The 25,094-nt window shown below is 45.2% G+C and overlaps 1 protein-coding gene across 1 annotated transcript; it reads left to right on the plus strand.

Moving 5' to 3' along the window:
* Positions 1–24,011: 24,011 nt before the first annotated feature.
* LOC145821047 (uncharacterized) lies at positions 24,012–24,841 on the plus strand. Its single transcript, XM_082917655.1, has 2 exons — positions 24,012–24,599; positions 24,680–24,841. Exons 1-2 carry the CDS (start codon positions 24,195–24,197, stop codon positions 24,824–24,826), a joined length of 552 nt encoding a protein of 183 aa, XP_082773781.1. The 5' UTR covers positions 24,012–24,194; the 3' UTR covers positions 24,827–24,841.
* Positions 24,842–25,094: the final 253 nt, after the last annotated feature.

Here is a 25,094-nt window from a genome sequence, read left to right on the forward strand (position 1 = left end):
TAGTCACCTGAAATTTGGTTTACCACCAGCTGTGAGTCACTGTAAACCATTAGCTCGGTGGCCTTCATGTAGGATGCTAATTTTAAGCCTGCCAGAAGCGCTTCATATTTCGCTTCGTTGTTTGATGCTGGGAAGCCAAGGTTGACCGCTTGCTCCACCACTAGGCCAGCTGGTGAGATGAGGACTATGCCTAGTCCTGCACCGTGCCTGTTGGACGCTCCATCCACGAAGAGCTTCCATATCTCTCTAACGAACAGTTTCTAGCAAGTGAAGGGATCAGATGATGCCTTGGGATCAAGAGTGTTGCTGGTGTTTTCTTCAAGGTCCATGCTTGCTGTTTGCCTCTCGCTATCTGATTGTACCAAGTCTTTATTTGTTGGTGAGTCTTGGTTGGGTGTAGCATGGTTCGCTTCTTCCTCCCTTACTTTACTCTGGTCTGCCTTAAGGTCTGACTGGGTATCCTGCACCAGGGGTTGCGCTATTCCGGCGTCAACTTCTAATCCTAGTTCGGTTGTATCAGTCAGGTCGACTGGGCAGATATGATGACTTCCTGGGGTGAATTTTGCGACAAAGTCTACCAAGGCTTGGGCTTTTATCGCAGTTCTGGGTTGGAACTTGATATCGAACTGTCCTAACTCGACTGCCCACTTCAAGACTCGTCCATAAAAGTTCGCCCTCTCAATCAAAGCTTTTAATGGAAAAGCTGTGAGGACGATTATTGTGTGGGCGTGGAAGTAATGCGACAATTTCCTTGATGCCATCATCAAGGCTAAGGCCAATTTTTCCAACGGTAAGTACCTGGTTTCCGCGCCCAGCAATGTCTTGCTGACATAAAAGATGGACAGATGTTGGATTCCTTCCGCTCGAACCAACACTGCGTTGATTGCGTGCTGCGAAACTGTCAGGTACAAAAATAGTTCTTCTCCAGGTATTGGGGTCACTAGCAGTGGTGGAGAAGACATGTATTCTTTTAAACTTTCTAGGGCGCGGTCACATTCTTCATCCCACTCAAACTTGGCTTTTAATGCTTGAAAAAATGGTCGACATCTGTCTGACGACCGACTGATGAACCGGTTGAGCGCGGCTGCCATACCGGTGAGATGTTGTATGTCTTTTACTGAGTTAAGCATCTCTAGATCTTGAATTGCTTTGATCTGAGAAGGGTCTGCCTCTATACCTCAGTTGGTCATCAGGAAGCCTAGGAACTTGCCAGATCCTACGCCGAACGCACACTTGGATGCATTAAGGCGTAGCTTGTGCTTCTTCAGGATTTGAAACATCTCACCTAGGTCCCTGAGATGGTCATTCTTATCCTTGCTCTTGACCACCATGTCGTCGATGTAGGTTTCCATTGTTCTGCTTAACAATGGTTCGAACATCTTAGTGACCATCCGTTGGAATGTTGCCCCTGCGTTCTTAAGGCCAAAGGGCATGACCTTGTAACAATATAGTCCTCTTGGCGTCATAAAAGATGTAACCTCCTGGTCTAGCTCATACATAGCGATCTGATGGTAATCTCTGTACGCATCAAGAAAGTTAAGACGATTGTGTCCTGCTGTCAGATCTACCAGTTGGTCTATCCGTGGTAGAGGAAAGTTGTCCTTTGGGCATGCCTTGTTGACTGTTTTGTAGTCTACGCAGACACGTCATTTTCCATTCTTCTTTGGCACCACTACTATATTGGAGATCCATCTGGGGTAGTGCACCTCTCTGATAGCTCCTGCTTCTAGCAGGTTTTCCACTTCTTCCGCCACTATCTCGGCATGGTGGAGTGCTGATCTGCGAGTGCGCTGTATTATTGGTCTGGCAGTTGGGTGGACATTCAATTGGTGACAAATGAAGTTTGGGTCAATGCCAGACATGTCATATGGTGTCCAGGCAAACACTTCGATGTTAGAGGTCAAGAATTCCATGATCTCTATTCTCTCAGTGCTGGACATAGATGAGCCGAGCAAAAAGAACTTTTCCAGGTCCTTTTCATCTATTCTTACCTGTACCAAGTCTTCCACTGCCTTCTGTTCAACGGCTTTGCCAACATCTGCAAATAATTCATTACTCTCGGGTTCTTCTACCATCTTAACAAACCTTTTGGCAACCCGGCTGCCATTTACTGTGATGAAGCATTGCTTGGACATAATTTAGTCTCCGTAGACCTCTTCAATTACTCCGACTTCGTTGGGGAACCACATTACTTGATGGTAGGTTGACACTACCGATCGCATGGCATGCAGCCATGTTCTCCCCAAAATTATGTTGTAAGTGGAAGGGACTTTCAATACCCAGAATTCCACTTATTTCGTCATGCTTCCTGCTCTGACTGGGAGGATAATCTTGTAGACTGGCCACTCTGGCATTGACTTGAATCCGATCAGGGGAGATACGGCAGGTGCCAAGTCTTTGTCTTCCAATTTCAATTGTTTGAAGGTTTCATAATACATTATCTCACATGAGCTCCCTTGGCCAATCAAAATTTGCTTGACGTCGTAATCCTTGACGCGGAGAGTGACGACCAGTGCATTATTGTGAGGGCAATATATCCTTGCCAAGTCTTTGTCTGAAAAAGACATGACGTTCGTGGCCTCTGTTTTTCCCTTTTTAATGGTGGGCTGCGCACTTAATACTTCCCATAGGTGCTCAGCCTTTTTTATCATTCCCCTGAGCTCACGTACTCACTCAGGCTCGAATACCCCATGTATTATGTTTATCACGCCTTGAGGTGGGGCGTCAATCAGTGTTCCGCCTAGATGATCGTGATTTTAGGGGGCTGGCTGCGTCCCTCCTTCTATGTACCGATCTAAGTGACTAGCTGCCACTAACTCCTCCAGATGCTGTCTCAACGGCGTGTAATTTTCAGTGCGGTGCCCCTTTTCCTTATGGAAGGTGCACTAGGATCTTTCCTCGTAGTCCTTTTGCGCTTCTCCTAGCTTAGCTGGCCATCTGACGAAAAGTTTATCACATATCTCACTGAGAACTCGGTAGATTGGTTTCTTGAATATCGTGGTAATGGCAGTGCGGACTCTCAACCATCTTTTATCTCGGTCCTCATCGTTGTCACGCCTGCCTCGTCCATTCTTGCTTGGACGTTCTACCGTGTTCACCTTTGCCATAGTCTTCTTATCTGGCGCTGCTGTTGCACCAGATTTTGCCTTACTACGGGCGCCATCCTCCTCCACCCAAATATGTTAGTGCACTCTCTCCATCAAGGCTTCCATCGTGAGGGGTGGAGTCATTGTAATCGAATACCTCAATCTGTTTCTGACTGGAAGTCCTCTTTTGTATTGTGCGATGGCGAGATTGGTAGGGCAGTCCCCTATCTTGTTGAACGTCTTCCAGTAGCGACTGTTGTAGGATCTCAATGTTTCCTTGTCACTCATGTCAATGGAGAGTAGCTGATCGATCTCCACTGGGGTCTTGGTGTTCGTTCTAAACCTTGTCACGAACGCCTCTGCCAACTGCGCCCAGGAGGCTATGCTGCCTTCTGGTAGCCTTTCGAACTAGGTTAAACCTATGTCACCAAGGCTGGATGGTAATAAGATGCACATCAAAGCCTCGTTCCATCGGTATACTGCCATGACCTGGCAAAAGTGGCTTAGGTGCATGTAAGGGTTTGTCTTCCCTTTGTACGTCGTAAATTTAGGCTGGATGAAGCCTGAAGGTAAGGGTGCATTCTCAATCGCCAGAACGAACGGCAAGCTATGTAGCCTTGCCAATGCCTTATCTGTTGGTTTGTAGGCAAGGTGCAGTATTGGCATTCCAACCTCGACGCTTCCATGCGTCCGAGAAGCCAACCGCTGAAGGGCTGAAACTCTGTGCGGGTCGCGTACCCTGGCATCCTCCTTCCGTCGTGCCCTTTTCTCAAGCATAGTCCGTAAGTCGGACGATCTAGGCAACTCTGTTTGCCTGGATGATGTCTGGTGCGTATGTGAGGGCCGATAGGTGCTTCCCTCAGTGTAAGACCTCAATGATCTCGTTCTCTCAGAACTAGAGTAACGAGTTCTGGAAGTCCTTAATTGAGTGTCGCCTGTTCTGAGGCCCGTACTCTCTGCTTGCGATGGCATGGTATGCCTACCACGATCTTCTGAGTGGCGAGGAGGCATATTGCTCTTGCACCCCACTCCTGTCGTCACCCCTTCCCTTTTATTTGGCGCTTCATCAATTCCATGTCCGCCACCATCTTCCTGATTAACTCGTCCTGCTCCTTTACCCGATCCCCCAAAACTTGAGGGTCGATCCTCCGCCTCTGCCTATCAAGACTTGATGAGCGACGGGGGCTATTACCCCGCCTCCCCCTTGCATCCCTCCGGGGGTTCTATCACTGGGGCTCTAAGTCTGCCATGGGAGGGATGAAAGGTAAACCTTCGCGCCTCCCACCTCCTTCTGGGGTTTGTCTGTCAATGGCGGACAGTGGCAAATCTTCGTTGTGTGTCATTGCGTCTAATCTAGCGAGGAAAACTTTGATCAAGAGGTTTTGTTCTTTCTGTGCTTCCCACAAACGGCGCCAATTGTACGAGCAAGAAATAATCTTCTCGTATAATCCTGTTGATCAAGTTTGCGCTCCTCCAAACGTCGTCGCTTTACTCCCTGAAAACACAAACGTGAGCTAGCCGGCGGGTGTGTGCCGAATACCTCTCCGATGCCTAAGTCAACAAAATAGACAAATAGACAAAAGCTCTGCGTATTCGAGAATCAAAGTTGTGTTACCTCTCCATAGGTGATGTTATGAGCTTTTATAGGTTCTGCGTGGCACAATCTTAGTAGGACTCTTATTCCTCCATGCAGAGTCCTCCTAGGAATCACATTCCTGAAAGATAATGCTTAGCCTTCAACACCCCCCTCACTGCTTAAACCAAGTGAGATGGTTCTACCACGGTTGGATGTCAATACGACCGAGATAACATAGCCATGCTAAAGCCGCAGACTAGACCAAGCTGCCACTAGCTTGATTCTTCCTTTCACTGCGTGTACCTCGGTTTGACATATTCCAACTAGGTTGTCTGAGACCGCGCTAACCACAACGAGTTTGGACCGAGCTAACCAATAGCAAGGTTCTGAGGAAAGCCCACCTTACTTCGGCTCAACATGGTATGACCGAGCTAACTGTTACCGCTCTGAGTGTGGTGACCGACCTAACTGCAGAGCTCTCTTGGACCGGGCTAACTTCTAGTCCCTTTTACTCGGCCTCTCTTATTATGGCCCATAGATCGGCCCATTACCCAGCTCGGCCCAATTTACATATAAATTACCTTTTCACCAATCATCCACAAAACAAAAAATGCATGAATTATTTTGATTGGAAAAAAAGGAAAATAAAATTGAACCCATTATAAAAAAAGAAAAAAAAAGGAAGAAAAGAAAAATAAGTACTCGAGTCATAAATTTGTTTTTTACACTTTGAAGCCTATCGGTCCAAGTGTTAAACTATTAAGCTCGCAACGACACATCTGGATGGTTTTAATAGCCCATTTGGATTAAGTGGTTTGAAGAAGAAAAAAAAAAAGAAAAAGAAAAAAAAACATTTATCTTGATTTATGTCACTCGTTTGAATAAGTGAAGGAAAGAAAAACATAGTGAAATGGGAAGAAATTAAGAGAAACCTATTTTTTTCATAACCAGTAGCGGAACCAAAAAATAACTTTAGAAGGGCACTAATTAACCACAATCTTTGAGAGAGATTATAAAAAAAAAAAAAAAAGTCTTTTAATTGACAACAACAATATAATACAATTTTTTTGAGTAAATATTACGCACGAAACATAAATATTCATTACAAAATAAAAATACTTTTCAAAAATAAGAAATGAAAAATTACAATCTATGTAGTTTGTCTAGTGTCATTTTGGTTACAATAACTCTAAAAGGGAAAATTATTCAATGTTCGTGAAATATCACGTGTCTGTACTTCTTAACTAGTCATCATTCAATATGCTTTTCATATTTCTCAATCACCCAACACAATACCCCACCTACCCATCTTCTCCACCAATCACAATGCTATGGAATACCACGTGTCTATACTCCGGGATTATTGAATAATTAACTGTCTAAAAGCATCAATTGAACGCTTAACATTTTCACATTTTGTTAATTTAGTAAAATTGACAATGCTACTTTAAAAATTAGATTGAAATCAAAAGTATAATGGTTCATTCCAAAGTATATGTCAACCTCTTAATCACTATGAGGAGAGTACATTTTTATCAAATTTCCACGTTCAAAAAAACAAAAAGGAAAAGAAAAGAGCTATTTTTCCTTAATTTTCGTTCAATTTATTAATGAATGTTACTAATTGAATTAAATTGACATAATGTAAAAAACAATAATAATAAAGTCCAAAACTAACATAACAATAACTATACAATAAGTGTAAGGTCCCAGATTAATCCACCCATAAAATTCTTGGTAGGTGATTGTATGGTGGAGATTAATTTGTGTAGTGTGGGTCCATGTGTAGAATAAATCTGAACCACGATTTTGGATAATTTTTGGATTGATAAGGGCAGGTTTGTAATATTACTGATAACTATAAGATCAAATTGATATAACTAACAACATACATGACCACATGTATAATTTGCCACAATAAAAAAATTAAGAAAGGGCTTCAAAAAAAATTAAATGAACAATGATATAAGAGAAAAATTAATTTTGCAAGGTGAGAAAAAAAATAAAGAGAAGAGAGAGATGAGAGAAAGAGTTATTTATGTATTCAGAGTTTTTATGTGATTTATATAAATAAATAAATAAATAAGAAGGGTTTTTTTTTTAATTTTTTAAAGAATCTTAAATGATTTAGGGTGGACACAATTATAATTTTTGAAGGGTTGAACAAATAATACTCCCCTTTGCAAACATATAGATACTATTGTAAATTATAAGAAATTGAAGAGGGGCACATGTCCCACTTGATTCCCTTTTACATTAGCCCTTGCTCGTAACCCCTATTTTGAATCTTTTCTGGGGAGATTAGGAAAGAAAAAAACCCAACTAAATAATAGTTTGTTTTTATACTAAAACTATCATTTTAAATATAGAAGAAATAAAAAGGAAAAAAAAAATAGGGTAAATGTGCGGGGGAAAAGATATTCGTTGCTGTCTGTACTCCTTTCGTCCAAGCTTCGAATCTCTTTGATCGACCTGAGAACACACCGGCGGTGAGCTACCCGGTGGTGTGTTGCCAGAAAACCCCTCCGACAATCAAGTTAGCACACACTCAGAGATAGAGAGGGAGAGGAAGAGAGTTGAGTGTTTAGGTTTCTCTCACCAAATGATGTTCCATCCCTAGCATGGGGGCACAGTCATGCTTATATACTTTCTGAGCTAAACTTGCACCCATTAGTCTCTCGACACGTGGAGCTGCTCTCCCATCTGTCAGCACAAATCCAGCGAACACCACCTAACCAAACCGTCAGACAACTTTAGTGGGAACTCGGCAGCCCGGTGGCATTACCTCGGCCTTCCACGACCGTGCTGCGTAACGTGCCTGAGTGCTGCACTCGCCGAGCCCCACAACGGCCGAGCTCGGTAGCATTCCGACAGAGCCGAGCTTGAGACAGGTCGGCCGGTGCACAGAAGACATTTCCCGCCGAGCTACGCGTGCGACCCATGGAACTCGGGTTGGCAGGCGGTCATCTCGACCAAGTAAGCTCGGTCCACCGAGCTACGCGTGCGACCCATGGAACCGGGGTTAGTAGGCGGTCATCTCGGCCAAGTAAGCTCAGTCCAAACATGGGACCTGGACCTCGGGCCTGGGGCCTGGGCCTCGACCCAGCAAGATCAACTCTAGGGGCCCCAGTTAGCTCGGTCTATACAGGGGGCCCGAGCCACGACCGAGTGAAACCCACTCGGAACAGACCCAAATTAGCTCGGCCCAAACGTGCTCGGCCCTACCTAGTCCGACTTCCTCCACGACCCAAAGCCAGATTATAAATCTCCCTCTCAATTGCCCCTTAATTTCGTCCGCGCAAGCGTGACTGGGATTACCTAATTCGACCGGGGTAGATTCTCCCTTGGTTCTTAGTTTGCAAAACGTTAATTGCGCTAATCCCTAAGCTCGGTTTCTTGATTTGCTCGGTTGATGTCTCAACTCACCTTCCTGTCTCTTCAATACTGACGCCGCCGTCAATGGGGACACGCGTCGATCATTTATTGGCCTCGAGCAGCCAACCCAGCCGTCTCTTCAGATTCGAATTTAGGCGGTTCTTTTCTCCTATAAACACACCACATCCCCCTTCATTTTCTTCCTACTGTCTCTCTTTCATTCCAGACGACCTGCAGTGCCCTCCATTGCTTTTTCAAGCTCCATTCTTACTTTCTACTGCGTTCGTGCTTGAAGACTCGACTTCTGCCCCATTCTGGTAAGTTCTTCAAACCCCTTTATTGTTTTTTCATTTGGGATTTCACACTTTTGGGCACAAAAAACCATTGGTTTTAGGATATAACCCCCCAAAACCCTCCTTTGCCCCTGCTCTCTTTACTGTTCTTCAACCTCAGTGATGAACACAAGAGGATCTGGGGCAGACCGGGCTCCAGATCTTCATTTGATCCCAAAAAACACCAACACTGAGCAAGTTGTAGGTTTGCAAAACTCGCGTATGAACCAAGGTAATAGAGTGCTGGACCGCTCGACCGGGCTAAAATCTGGCCCGCTTGAGCGACCGAGCTTCTGGGTTTACCCTTTGTGACCGAGATGGTTAGGCGCTCCATCTGACCGAGCTAAAGTCAAGCTCGTTTTGCACTCCCGCACTCCTGCTTACACTTGAACTTCCTTTTACTGCAGAGTCCAAGGGGACCATGCACCTGTACTGAGGTTCTCTAAGGCCGAGCAGCCATCAACCGAGAAATTTGCCAAACCAACTCAGCCGTGCTTAAAACCAGCCGGCTACACATGTGGCACTACCGCTTCCTGGTTGACACGTCGGTCGCACTAGCCGCATTCCGAGAAGAATACGGTGTCCCGCCGACGTACAACTAGAGCTCGGTGCCAAGGACACAACCCCCTGGGGCAGACTAGACCAGTGCCCTTTCACCATGCTTTCCATTTTCGAAAGCAGCCTTCGCTTCCCGGTCAACCCTTTAATGTGCGAGTTCCTGAGGCGCACCGGGCTAGCACCAACCCAAGTTTCAACCAACACTTATAGGATAATTAATGGGATAGCTAAGCTGAACAATCGACTAGGCTTGAGCCTAGGACTGGCCGAGATACTTTGCCAGTACACCCTAGGGCATACCGGCGATGGTCTCAACTACTATTTAAAAATCAGATCGAGCAAGGAGAAAATAGTGACCGGCACCCCAAACAAAAACATGCATGACGACGACTTTTTCTAGGTGTCCGGTAATTATGAAACAGCCGACGTGCCGGGCTGGTATATCAGCAAGAACTTCGGTTCAACATGTAAGTCGTGCTAACTGCTCGATCAAATTACTTTCCTTCTACATTCTGTACTTAATATCTTTTATTCTTCTCCTCTCTGCAGCAATCGAAGCTTTGCAAGCCAACTACCATTTTCCCAACGAAGCAGCCATCAGAACCGTGCTTCGGTACCTTAATCGGGACTGCCACGACCTTCTCGGTAACGTGCCGACCTACAGATACTCCTGTAGACGCGCCCGCGTGGGGCCCCGCTACTACAGTTCGGACTCGATTTGTGTCACGGTTCTTAATCTGAACCAAAGAGTCCAAATCTGGCAAATCGTTTTGAGAAAACAGATTTTTAGAAAAGAAGTGCCAAACATGGACTGCTTTGCCAGATACAGAGTCGCCACCTAAATATTTTATTTTAGGGGAATTTAGGAAACCCTGACTCGGTGCCAAAGGCCACGTGTCCGTCATCACCAAAGTTGCCTCGGCTCGGGAACTTGGGTACGATTGGGGAAGGTCAGCTATGAGCACCCCCTCTCGCCCGATCCGAAGATCGGCCTCTACTAACCGTGATATCCGTTTTTGAAAACGTTATGTGTTCTTGTTCCGGTTATTAGCCTAGAATTACTATGTTATGCGCACAGCAAACAAGTATAGACCGAATCACCTAAATTGGAACAAAATATTGCATGTTTGTTTTGAAAATGGTTTGCTAGTCACAAGTAGGTTAAAATGCAAGTTTTGCCACCCTCAAGTGGGCTTTAGAAAAGATGGTTTTGCCACTATTTAGTGGGCTTTAAAACTCACAGTTTTAATGCATTATTCTAATTTAGGTAATCCAACCTCCATGCACAGGCACTCAAGCAGTTATATCACATAAACACGTAACCTCATGGTAAGCATGCTGTCATGTTAATATTCACATACATGCAAGATGCTAAAGCATAAACACTCACAGTGTACTCCGAGCCAAAACAAGAAACTAGTTAGTAATCATGCATGATCCTAGTTCATGTTAAAATGGCTAATGCATCACATACAGAATGTCACTAGAATAGGCTCGGCTAATCTATGGATGGCATGTGAGATGCACAGATAACATGTATTCAAGTTAGGTTTGAGATACTATGCAATTAGCATGATGCGCCGAGCCCGGTGCATGCAATACAAATGAATGGATGCACGCATGCATAGCATAAGATATGCTGATTTTAAATATGCCCTAGTCTACCATCATAAGCAGGTAAATAAAAGGGAAGAAAGACGTGGGGTTGGAAGACATACACACACTCACGCACACTTATTACATAATTGCTCTCACTCGGAGGGTCCAAATAAATATTACAGTTCGAATAATAAACACATAAATTATTACAGAATTTCTAATTAATTAACAGAATGAATGCAAAAAGAAAGGTGGCCACAGCCCCCGCCTTGGGATGCGCGAATGATGCATACTCGAACCCGTCTCACCCGGAAAATCCGTACCATACCACTGCCGCCTTAGTTTACACTGCCCTACTTCTCTGAAAATTGCTAAAGTTCTAGGACAGGTCCCCTGAACACTGTGGAACACCCTCGGCTGAAGGAAATTCCCACCGGCCATTGAAAATATCCATCGGCTGTTTGTGAAGCTATCGGCCCAGGAAGGATTGCCGGTCGGCACTGAACACTGCCGATCGGCAGAAAGTTCCTGCCGAATCTGGTTTTTGACAGCAACAAGGACAGACAGTGTATGGCATGGAATTTCAAGCAAGTGTATGCATGGCTACTTTCCCAATCATGTAACGGACTCAAGGGAGTATGGCCCTTGACCCTCGGGCTATCAATAGTGCATTTGATGCATGATAGCCTAAGGAGCCAAGGTTGCAATTTGATGTACAAATGCATGCAACACACAAATGAGGACCAAGAGCCTATCATGCCAAAGTCAAGGGCCTCGGTGACTGAGGGTTGAGGTGTGTTTTGTCACTCGAAGTACAAACACCCCTCATCCCCCACACTTGGTTTGACACTCCAAACCAAGCAATGCAATGCGTGTTATGCAAACATGGCTCAAAATGTAACATGATACTAAGATGCAAAACATATCAAATGTGATGCAATCTATCATGTTAAGTATGCAAAATGCTAGTCATATGAGATGCAAATGTGATGCAAACATGGATCAATATGCCATAAGGCTAGCATGGGACAACATATGATGAACCAAATAAGCAACAAGCGTATGATAAGCATGCGATGGTGGACTTAAACCATAAATGGCAGACCTCAACCTTGCCATAAACAGTGGCCAAAATGATGTACAAGAGCACAAATGATGCATGCAAGCATGCACACATCAAGGTCCATCACCTAAGCATGAAAGGGGACAACTCTAAGCATACTTAAAGACAATATAAAAGGGCATTAAACCAACATGCTAGGCTCTGTAAATGAATAGGGGATGATGCCAAAATCGAACAAATCATGCAAGTAAGGCATGCAACAATGACCACAACTTGAAGCCAATAAAGGGGGTCAAACCAAAGCTATGTCAACCAAACCTTAAAGGACCAAAATGACCTAAAACAGTCCTAAGGGACTCCAAAACAAGACTAAAGCATGCAAAGATCATGGTCAAAACATGCCAAGGAATGAGTCCAAAACAAGGGCATTCAAAGCCACCAAAAGGGAGCATCACTCAATACTTATCCCAAGCAAACATGGCATGAATTTTCAATGCAAAACAGAGTTCTAGTATGCAAAAAGGGCCCTCAAAACCCACTGATATGGCAGCCTAATATCTAAACACATGGGCATGCACAATGACCATTTCCAAGGCATAAAAGGACAACCCTTCAAAGCATGAAAGAGATGATGAAGACAAACATACAAGCATGGATTAGGGACTGAAATATGATCTACAATGATGCCGAATGATGATAACAAGCTTATGCTAAGCATGTTGGTGACCCACACAACCAAGGCTTACAAGCCAAAATGCAAAGCAACTATATCAAGCATGCCAAACATGACAAAATCAGTGGCCAACAGACTTTCAGTATGACAAAACATGGCCAAATACTTCACAAAGCAAAGCCAAAACAAGAGGATATGCTAGGCTAAACACATAGCACACTTCTAGGCAAGATGGAGAATTACAAAGCAAGTATAAAATGCATGCTAAGGGCCAACAAACCACCATTGGACAGAGATATAATATGACCCAAAACACCCAAAAAACTTCTGAAATGGGGCCAAAAATGATCAAGCATACATGTTCCCCTTTTAAGCCAAAACAAGGGTAAAAGAAGGACAAAGGGGAGAGGGGTGTCCCTCCCCTACACAAGACTTCAAAACCACTCTATCGCCACTGAAAATCCACTGGATTTCAGTGGTGAGAAGACCAACACAACAAAGTAAACAAAGCTTAAAGAGAAGGGTACCAAAATAGGCCAAAAAAGGCCTAAGGGGAGGAGTTCGACCCCCAATGCCAAAACACCTTTAATGAAAGATGTTAAGCACAAAAATACAAAACTTTTTCATGTTAAACACAAAGCCTAAATCAGCATGCAAGACAGGTAGAAAACTAGTGCAAAATTGGAGAAACTAAAGCAAGTGTCTCACCCTTGAAGAAGCCTTGAAGAACAGGTGATCCAGCCACTCTCTACTGATCAAAATCAGTCCAAAACCTCAACAAACAACCCTCAATGCCTCTCAATCTCGGAGCAAGGTGTAATGGTGTGTGTTTTAGTGCAAAAGTAAGGTCAAAATGCACTTTTAGGCTTCCAAACACACCCTAAGGATGAGAGAGAAGGAGGTATATAGAGAGAGAGTGATATATCAGATGTATAGATATAGAAGCTCTGGTTTTTTGGTTCAAAAGCTCCAACCCCTAACAAAGGGAGAGGATCATTGCTTATATAGGCAAAGGGCCAAGACTTAAGCTTCTCAAGGAAGCTAAATGAAAGGGGCAAAGGGTGCAAAGGAGTCTTGGCTTCTTGGAGAAGCTAAAACAGCTGGCCAAGCTTCTTGGGGAAGCTTGGCCAAAGGGTTCAAGCTCCTAGAAGGAAATGGGGTTCAAAGGCTCACACCAGCCAAAAACTGTACGGGGAGGAGTGATGGTGCATTCCAGCTGGCACAGCTGGCATGCACCATGCCTCAAGGGTGCAAAAGAGTCACATCGGCCAGCAAAAGATGTCACCGGCAAAATAAAGTGCCGGTCGGCAGAATATTGTGCCGACCGGCCATTGATTTTAAGAAACCATGGCCGGTGGCACCCCTAAACAGCCGGTGATGCTAGGGGAAGGCCGGTGGAATGTGAGGATGGCCAACAAGCCATTCTCCTCCCTTCAAGGCAAAAACACAAGTGTTTGGTGCCAAAGTCAAACACGGAACAGTCAGGTCGAGAGATCCTGAGGCGAGGCGCGCAGCCAAGACTTCCGGGAACTCAAGACAAACACAAACATGGATAATCATCGAGTGTTCAAACGGTGACGTCCAAGTCTTGAAGACGGTCAAAAATGGGGTGTCTACAGTTGCCCCTCTTTGACAGAACTCGAAAGTCATAACAATGATGGGAGTGAATGTCAAAACCTAGAGACGACCCATTTTTGACAAGGCCGAAGACTCAGACAAACATGCAAGGCAAACAAGGTATGCGCCCGAAGGCAGGGGCAAAATGCAAGACAATGCACAGAGCCGGACATAACTTATGATCATACAAAGAAAACTGTAACGAAGCATACATGCAACAGTTTTAAGCTAGCATACACCAAACTACACTACAATGCAGAAAGGATGTAAAAGAATTATGCAATTCTCGATACTTCTCACTCGGAGGATACAAATACCTGCGCAGCTCGTCTAGTTGCACCAACCTCAAATGAACCGTACATACAATATCGTGCCTGCAAAGAAAACAAACTTAACAGGTACAATATCGTTAGCAACATGCATAATAGTGTACTCGAAATGCGTGACAACGCAAAACAAGTGGGAAGCATAACAATGCTGTGAAGGCACAGATATGTAAGTGGAGCACGCGGTCTACGCAGGCAACGAAATTGATCATAAGCATGCGGTCTACGCAAGCGATGAAATTGGACATAAGCATGCGGTCTACGCAAGTAATGAAGTTGGTTTCAAGCATGCGGTCTACGCAAGCGAAACATGCGGTCTACGCAAGTGATGAAATTGAACAAACATGCGGTCTACGCAAGTGATGAAATTGAACAAACATGCGGTCTACGCAAGTAATGAAATTGAACAAATATGCGGTCCACGCAAGCAAAACATGCAGTCTACGCAAACAAAACATGCGGTCTACGCAAGTAATGAAATTGAACAAATATGCGGTCTACGCAAGCAAAACATGTGGTCTACGCAAGTAACAAACATGCGGTCTATGCAAGCAAAATATGCGGTCTACGCAAGTAATGAAATTGAACAAACATGCGGTCTACGCAAGCAAAACATGTGGTCTACGCGAGTAATGAATTTGAACAAACATGCGGTCTACGCAAGCAAAACATGCGGTCTACGCGAGTAATGAATTGATTAAACATGCGGTCTACGCAAGCAAAACATGCAGTCCACGCTAGTTATGAATTTGAACAAACATGCGGTCTACGCAAGCAAAACATGCGGTCTACGCAAGTAGTGTGTATGAGAAGAGTTGAATGTACACATGTAAGTAAAAACATGTTATCTATGATGCGGGAATGTAAAGTACTGTAACACAGCAAAATCGAAGCGATTTGTGGAAATCCTCAGGACATGAAAAGAATACGGGAAGGGATGTTCTTCGTATGTATCGAGCATCGCTCGCAAAAGTTGTGGCCTGAGGTCAACTCGAAGGTCCATGTTTCAAAAGTATGCTTTCTCGCATTGTTTCAAGTGATGAAGATGCCAAACCATGTAGTTGACCCGAACAAAGGCGCAGAGGGCGCGTTGACCGTGAGGGGAGTTTTACTGGTATCAATTCCGACACTTTGCTACCATGCCATTCTATGCTTTACTTTCCTTTTTATTGGTAGTTTAAGCACATTGTACTGCCTCAGGCAGGTTTTTTTTTTTTTTTTATTCTTTCTAAAAAATACACATTTTGTAAAACACGTGATGGGGATGAAACAACCATTTTGTTCAAAAGATGTTGCGTTTGTAAATTTTCTATGCATCGCATCACAAGGTAACACACTACAATGTGAACGAAATTGAACCTGTTTTGAATATTGAGTACTTACATCGTAATAATCAGGTAGTGAACCGACTTACAACTTGTAACAAGCCCGCGGGGGGACCTCGCTACAGCTCGGACTCGACTTTTGTAGTCATGGTTCTATATCTGAACCAAAGAGTCCAAATCCGGCAAATCGTTTTGAGAAAACTGATTTTTTGAAAGAAGTGCCAAACATGGACTGCTTTGCCAGATACAGAGTCGCCACCTAAATATTTTACTTTCGGAAATTTAGGAAACCCTGACTCGGTGCCAAAAGGCCACGTGTCCGTCATCACCAAAGTTGCCTCGGCTCGGGAACTTGGGTACGATTGGGGAAGGTCACTTCGTGAGCACCCCCGCTCGCCCGATCAAAGATCGGCCTCTACTAACCATGATATTTGTTTTTGAAAACATTGTGAGTTCTTATTCCGGTTATTAGCCTAGGTTACTATGTGATGCGCACAGCATACAAGTATAGACTGGATCGCTTGAATTGGAACAAAACATCTCATGTTCGCTTTTTTTAAAAAGGTTTGCTACCCGCAGGTAGGCTTGAAACATTTGACGATTTATTCCAATTTAAGTAACCCAACCTTCACCCACAGGCATTCAGGCAGATATATCACATAAGCAATTAGCCTCATGTTAAGCATGCTATTCATGGCATTCACTCACACGCATGCAAGGATGCTAAAGCATAAAACTTACCGGGTACTCCAAGCCAAAATAGAAACTTCATTAGAAATCATGTATGATCCTAATTATACAGAAATGCCTAATGCAACACATGCAAAGATGCAACTATAGCAGGCTCGGCTATTCTAAACATGGCGTATGGAATGCTACAACTAACATGTATTCAATTTGGAATTGAAAGTACAATGCAGTTAGTATGATGCGCCGAGCCTGGTGCATGCAATACAGATGAATGAATGCAAACATGCTGTCATACTGTATGCTAATCGAAATATGCCCTAATCTAATCATCATAAGCAGGTAAATAAAAGGGAGAAAGACGTGGGGTTGGAAGACATACAACACACACACGCACACTTATTACAGTTGTGCCCTCGCGCAGAGGGTCCGAATAAATAATACAGTCCAAATATTACAGTCCCGAATGAAAGAATATTACAGTCCAAAATATTACAAAATCCTAATTAATTAACGAATTAACTAAGAAAATAAATAAAACTGGCATGTAAGCCAGGGACTGCCTTGCTTCTGATGGATGATGCATGTCCAGGTTGCCTTGCGCGGAAATCCATCGGAATGCCCCAATTAGCCTCTGTTTACACCTGTTCTTGAAATGCGTGCCAAGCCCCAAAAAGTTGCTGATTCTTCATTTTGCTGCAACAGAGAGCAGGAAAGGGGCATAGCAATGTATTTGCACAGATATATGCATGTCTCGATCCTCGTGCCACCAATCACGCATACCGAGGCATGATGGCCGAGGAGTCGAAATGCACAACTCAATATAGGATGAATGCACACGAAAATACAGCTAAAACCTAACTCCATCATGGATAATCCGGAGTGTCGGTGACTGGAGAATTGAGACACATTCCGTCACTCGGAGTACGGAATGTACCTCGTTTCCCGTGCTCGGGCTAACTCCTATTCCGAACAGGATGCAATATGCATGATATGCATGAAATGCAACTAAGATACAATCCTAACATACACCATGCTATGAAAGTGAGATGCCTCGAAGTGCGTGCTTACGGGCACGCAAACCGAGAAAATGACAGAATGCAATCTAAGATACAACCTAGTATGCACTATGCTATGAAAATGAGGTGCCTCGAAGTGCGTGATTACGGGCACGCAAACCGAGAAAATGACAGAATGCGATCTAAGATACAACCTAGTACGCACAATGCTATAAAAATGAGATGCCTCGAAATGCGTGCACACGGGCACGCAAACCGAGGCAATGGCATGCAATGTAAATGACATAGAAAATGTAACATGGGCTTATACCAACATGAGTGAGCCTCAGCCACACTCACATAGGATGCCGGCGGATAAAAATGAAGTGCCTCGAAATGCGTGCACACAGGCACGCAAACCGAGGCAATGGCAAAATGCGATGCAAATGACATGAAAATGCAATATGGACTTATACTAACATGAGAGAGCCTCAGCCACACTCACATAAGATGCCGGCGGATAAGAATGAAGTGCCTCGAAATGCGTGCACACGGGCACGCAAACCGAGGCGATGGCAAAATGCGATGCAATGACATAGGAATGGAAAGAAATCATTCTAATGGAATTTCAGCAGTAAAATATGGGGGAAAACAGTCCCGAAATGAGGCGAAATGACACCAAATGCAAGGAATTGTCCCGAAATGTGAATTTAAGCATCCGAAATGGCCTATAGCTATGCCAAACATGCACAATATGGACATGCAATGCAAAGACAGAAGCTAGACAGTCCCGAAAAAGGCACTTTCACAGTTATAAACATGGCCAAACAGCAAGCATAGGTATGGAAAAAATGGCATGCAAGAATAGGGGCCAAGAGAGGGGTAATGAAGCAAGTGATATAAGAAAAATCCAAACTGAAAAAATTCCTTCTACAACATTGAAGAGGGACCAAAAATATGAATGTTTACAGTATATGTCAAGCCTCGAATCAATATACAAACATGCTAAAAAAAAGGCACAAGATTGAGGCTCAAAAGGTGCTATAACATGAAGTATACAAAATAATCACCAAACAGAAAAAAAAATGTTAATGAAACATGAAGTATAGGCCAAAACAAGACCACTTTCAGTTCGGACCAAAGTCCAAAAATAGAAGCAAAGAGGGCTGCCGATTTATGCAAAAATGGGGCCAAATAAGGGATATAACTACAAGTGACACATGGAGGCACCAAATGGTGAGGGGCCCTTCAACAATGTTGAAGAAGAACCAAAAATAAGCACATTCACAGATTACATCATGCTCAAAAACAGATTACTCATGGGCCAAAAATAGCATGCAAGATTATGACATATAAGAGGATCAATGAAGCAAGTGCATCATGGAGGGCTCAAACAGGGTTGAGCCCTTGATGAAAAGTGAAGATGAGCTCAAAAGAGGGCCACTTTCAGTTAGGTCCGGAGCTTGAAAAAAAAAGCATGTAGGGCTTACAAATAGATCAAGAAAAAGGGTCAAAGAGGAGAAATGTTACTCACCCTTGAAGACTAAAGCTTTTGTTGCTTCTTAGATCAATTTGCAGCTCCTTTAGCCTTTGAGAAGCCTTCCTTGTTGATGAAAATGAAGTGGTGATGGTAGAGCTTGGTGGTGTCGAAGAAATGGTGATTAGGGACTTAGAAGTTTTCAAGGAAATGAGAGGTATAGAGAGGGGTTTGTGTATGGAAGCTTGAAGAACAATTTTTCTAACCCTTGAATGTGATATAGCTTGCTTGTTATAAGGGCCAAAAAGGGGGTGTAAAGGTGGGGGAAAAGGAGAGCAACTTTCCCCCACAAAATATCCCCCGGATAAAGATATTTTCTGGGGGATAAAGCCCTACAGCTGTAAAGTGAACAGTGCAAGGAACTCGGCCGGCCAGTTACTTTTGCTGCAGGTGGCAGGCCGGCCACACCCCCTAGCCGGCCGGCTAGGGGTCAAAAGGGTCAATCAGATTTAGTGGCCGGCCACCAACTGATGGCGTCCTCCTACCTGTGTACAACACAACCCTGTGGTTAAAAGTCCAAGAAAGTGGGTCCAAGGGGTTCAACATTAGCTCGGAAAGAGGGGTTCAAAAGGGTCAGGTGGAATTAATGGCCGGCCACCAACTTTTAGGGTCCTCCCATGTGTGTACATCACAAATATGTGGTTCAAAGTTCAAGAATGTGGGCCCAAGGTGTTCGACATTAGCTCAGAAGGAGGGGGTCAAAAGGGTCAAGTAGCATTAATGGCCGGCCACCAACTTTTAGGGTCCTCCCATGTGTGTACATCACAAATATGTGGTTCAAAGTTCAAGAATGTGGGCCCAAGGTGTTCAACATTAGCCCGGAAGTGTGAAAAACGGGCGCCGGAGGGCGTCGGAAGATGTATAACTGGTTGCCGCAACAATTACTGGCCTCTCACCCTTCAGTGACCTCCCCGGTGATGAAACAGAGGTACCTACCAAAAATGAACGAAAACCGTTGCAAAACGAATGTTCGGGGGCCAAAACGCGCAGTTCGGGGTCCCGAAAAATGGGCTGTCAAGCACCGAAAGTGGCGTTCGGCCACGAAGTGGGTTTCTCAGACCCCAGTGTCCCTCAAAAGGGAGTAAATAGGAAGTATGCCAAAAATCAGAACAAACGGAGATGGTTAAGCGGTCCCGAACCGAGGCACACGGCCTGACGGCTCCGAAAACCGAAAATCGGACTCCGAAATGGGAAAAATGGCCTATGGCCACCAAATGTAGCCCACGGCCACTGAGAGATGGTCTACTGGACCTCTCCCTCCCCTCAGGAAAAGAAACCGAGAAAACCGAGCCTGGTTCGCAAACCGAGGCAAAGCACAAAAGAGGGTTTGGAAGTCCGGAGGCAGGGCTCACGGCCGCGACTCTGAAAATTCTGAACGAGCACGACATGTAACATCACCAAGCGCTCAATCAGTGACGTCTGAGTCTTAAGGTCGGTCAAAAATGGGGTGTCTACAGTTGCCCCTCTTTGACAGAACTCGGAAGTCACAAGTGACGGGAGTGAATGTCAAAGCCCAGAGACGACCCATTTTTGACAAGGCCGAAGACTTAGACAAACGTACAAGATAAACAGAGATGTGCCCGCAGGCAGGGGCAAAGTGCAAATGATATGCAAAGAGCCGGAGGTAACCCAATGATCATGCAAATGCAGCAAGCTGTAATGAAGCAAGTATTCGCAAATAGATGCAACAGTTTTAAGCAAGAATGCAAAGCAACAACTACATTTCATGCAGTTAAGAATGCGGAGGATTATTCAATCCCCGCCACATCTCACACGGAGAAGATACGATACCTGCGCGATTCGTCTGGTCGCACCAGCCTCAATTGAACCGTACATACAATATCGTGCCTGTAAAAGAGAGAAGTTGCAACAAGTACAATATGCTACCAACATATATTTAATTGATTCCGAAAGTTTGACACACGCAGCGCCGGTGAGTGAATGCATCGCAATGCAAGGGTGGAACATGCGTGACAACGCATGCCCAAGTATAGAGGTATGCCAATATCAAGAAATGTGCACGTTAATGCAGGTATACTCATGAGAATGCAAGATAATGTGACACGAGCATGAATGAGGGTGTCCGTTTGTCATGAAACAACGAGTACGGAAACGCGTGTTTCGGCGAAGGTAACTCAATTACGACCTCCGACCCACTTCCTGGAAGGGCTACAACTCATTCAAAAAGGATACACTTTGATTTCGATGAATGATGATGAGACATATGTCAGAACTTGAAGCTGAAGTCCCGGCAGAGCTATTTCGCGACCGGAAGTGTACTTTTCTTGAACTTTTTCAGGTCCCGGGAACTCCGATCTTCCTCAAAATTTGCAGAGAGCTAGGTGGGCATGTGGGGGACATGGCCGGCCGGTTATAGGGGAAGGGGGAGGTGGCCAACCGGTTTTCCAAAAAGTAAATAGCTGGCCGGCCAGTTTTCCAAAAAGGAAATGGCTGGCCGGCTAGGAAAGGTGGCCGGCCGGCCATATGCCCAAATCCGGGGGCATTTTGGTATTTTCACCTCCCTTTTGATGCTCCTTCAATCCAAGACCTTGAGCCTATATAAGGCAGCCGAGACTTCTTCCTTTCTTGCCTCCTACAGCACTTTCTTCTCCAGATCTGAGTTCTATACGCGTTTTCCAACGCCCCGCGCAAATTGTTTCCGCAAAAACATTCAGTTTCAAGCACTTTGAAGCGATTAAATTTCGGCTTCGGAGCTTCTTTTCTCATTTTCGCCACTTGAGGTAAGTTTGTCTCAATATTTGGAAGATTTTCTCGGGAGTTGACTTTTGTTGACTTTTTCTATTTCCCGAGAGTTGACTTTTGTTGACTTTTTCCAACTTTGGCTCATTTTGCTCATTTTTGCTCCCTTTGCAGATCTTCTGAAAATGGCGGGTAATTCTCCCCACGGCGGAGGTTTTCTAGGTGCCGGAGATGATTTTGATCCCATGACCTTACCCCCGAGGACCCGACCTTTTATTCCTGGGAGGTACAATCCTCCAGCACATGTTCTTCCGCGCGCCGTTTTCCGTCACTTCACTAGCTTTGACGAGCGAGCACCCAGGGATCTGCTTCTCCGAGAGCCGGAGCATCATCTCTCTCATGAGGCCCGAGAGGTATTTACTTCATTTTCTGTATTTTTCGTACATTTCGCACCTTTGCCATGCTTGAACACGGAGTTTAGCTAATGACATAGTACTTTGCTTGCATCCTGAACATGTAGTTTCAACACTCGAATTTCTGAACACTCGGCTCATTAATTAATTGCGAACGCACAGTACACATTAGTTAAGAGGCGAACACACGGCTCAAACACTGATTTGTCGAACACATAGCCCGAATTCGAAAGTGAACACACAGCCCACACTTTACATTTTCTGAACACACAGCCCAGATTAGATAGTGAACACGCAGCCCACACTAGTTGAAATTTGAACACGCAGCCCAAACTTTAAATTTTCTAAACACGCAGCCCAGATTAAATAGTGAACACGCAGCAGCCCACACTGATAGAAAGTTGAACACGCAGCCCAAACTTTAAATTTTCTGAACACGCAGCCCAGATTAAATAGTGAACATGCAGCCCACACTGATAGAAAGTTGAACACGCAGCCCAAACTTCAAATTTTCTGAACACGCAGCCCAGTTGAATAGTGAACACGCAGCCCACACTGATAGAAAGTTGAACACGCAGCCCAAACTTTAAATTTTCTGAACACGCAGCCCAGTTGAATAGTGAACACGCAGCCCACACTGATAGAAAGTTGAACACGCAGCCCAAACTTTAAATTTTCTGAACACGCAGCCCAGTTGAATAGTGAACACGCAGCCCACATTGATAGAAAGTTGAACACGCAGCCCAAACTTTAAATTTTCTGAACACGCAGCCCAGTTGAATAGTGAACACGCAGCCCACATTGATAGAAAGTTGAACACGCAGCCCAAACTTTAAATTTTCTGAACATGCAGCCCAGTTGAATAGTGAACACGCAGCCCACACTGATAGAAAGTTGAACACGCAGCCCAAACTTTAAATTTTCTGAACACGCAGCCCAGTTGAATAGTGAACACGCAGCCCACTTCATTTCATTGGCACACAGCCCAGTTCATTTCATTGTCACACAGCCCAGTTCATTTCATTGGCACACAGCCCAGTTCATCTCATTGGCACACAGCCCAGTTCATTTCATTATTGACACATGTATTCATTCTTAATGCAGGTTGGTTCCCGCAGTGTGCGGAGGTATGGTTCCACCATCGCGCGGGACTGGTATGCTGAGCTCCCGGAGGGTGTCCGAGATCTAGTAGACTTGGCAGGGTTTGGGCCCTTCTGCGTCGGGTTGTCACGTTGTCCTGCCAGGAGGACATTGATGGCAGCATTGGTAGAGAGATGGTGGGACACCACCAACTCCTTTCATTTCTCTGCCACTGGAGACATGACCATGACGCCCCTAGACTTCGCTGTGTTGACTGGCTTAGACATAGGAGGTTGGCCCATCCCCTATGACGAGGACATGGGCGAGTGGGAGGCCACCTGGATGTATCTATTGGGGGCTCGCCCGCCCGTTGACAGGGTTTCTGGGAGAGTCCGATACACTTGGTTCTCTTCCCACTTCCGGCGGGCGGAGATGGTGCCTGAGACTCCCGAGGAGACGGAGCAGTACGCCCGTGGTTTCCTTATGTTCCTCTTCGGGACTACCTTGTTTGCCGACAGAGCGAACACAGTTGGGTTATATCTGCTGAGCGCTCTAGTCGACCTATCACAGGTTAGTAGATTTGACTGGGGGGGCGCCGGCCTGGCTACCCTTTACTTTTATATGAGCGCGACCTCCCGTGGGGCGATTTACTTGGCGGCTACTGGAGAGCCTGGGAGGTACTTTTCTGTCCTCTTGATTTACATTTCTGCTTTTCATTACTTGTACATTGCACTCACAGCGCACTTTTACAGTCTGTATTTTGCTCTCAGCATTTCGTACTTACATTCTGCACCGCTTTTCTCAGCTATGGGTCTATGTATACTTTCCATCATTAGCCCCAGAGTTGGAGGTGGCAGGGCTCCCCATGACCCCTTATTCACTGGTGTTCGAGAGCCCGCACCGGCCGAGACCTCGAGAGACCTTCCTTTACCTGCGACAGTACTTTGACACTGTGCGACATTCAGAGGTACCTCAGAACTTTCCGTTCCTTTCATTTTCATCTTTGATTTGCTCTGTACATTCTCGATTTCTGATTGGTTTATGCATTTATCATCCGCAGATCACATGGCAGCACTGGGTGTGCCTGGGTGATGGTCTCCGACTTCGGTATACCGGAGGGTCAGACATCTCCCAGTATAGGGTCCTGCTTGAAGGGCCGGTTGGTAGGGCATGGTTCCTGGGGGAACGCTTTCTGCGTCAGGTATGGGGGTATCTTTCTCAGGATCCTCCCGCAGTACCCCCAGTCAGTATGCGGACTGCTGACAGGCTCTCTTACTCGGAGGTAGTCGGCGCCATGCTGGGTAGTGATGCTTTACTATATATTGAGGAGGGGGACTACGCCACTTACCGTCACATATATTTGATGCCTCCATTGACGGGAGCTCGTATCCCGATGATGAGGCCTGTCGGTATGTCATCCTCGGGCCAGGCTCGGGCTCGGGCTGCAGACGCCCCTTCTACTAGCAGGGCTGGTACATCTAGAGGTGGGAGTAGACCGGTTCCTCCGATTCCGTCGACTTATCCTCATCCTGGATGGCCAGATATGCCCACTGAGTTGATGGCGTGGCAGTATGGGGCTATTTCTCCGACCCCGATCCCGCTAGAGCCTCCGATGCCCAGTGATCGATACGCCATTGATCCTGACTCACCGCTGGTATGCTCTACTGTTTTTCATTCATCATTCAGATGTTTAGACATTTTTGTTCACTGATGATTATGAACTCATTTTTGCAGCCACCGCGAGGGTACATGGAGGAGGTGGTTGGACTGGTGGCCACACTCGAGGGCATGGTTCTGCGGAGGGAGGCACAGTTGTCTGTCACGGGCATTCAGGTACCCTTCAGTTTTCTGGCATTTATCATACTTCTGATGACATGCTGATTTCTACTGCATCGATAGACTACTTGTGTAGAGCACATCTGACACACACCCCACTTGTACACTGTATTTACATGCACCCACTTCACGTAGCCTTTGCTTGTATCTGCATCTGATGTATATATTTGGACTGATGTATTTGAATTGAACTCTTTGTTTTCAGATGCCTTCATGGTCTGGTCAGCCGCAGGCCAGGCCACCTGGGCCTCCTTGGGGAGCTGGGCCATCTGGGCCTTTTCAGGGAGTTGGGTCACCCGGGCCTTTTCAGGGG

Source organism: Camellia sinensis, chromosome 3, assembly GCF_055761805.1.
Source record: "Camellia sinensis isolate YWXY chromosome 3, ASM5576180v1, whole genome shotgun sequence".
NCBI lineage: Eukaryota > Viridiplantae > Streptophyta > Magnoliopsida > Ericales > Theaceae > Camellia > Camellia sinensis.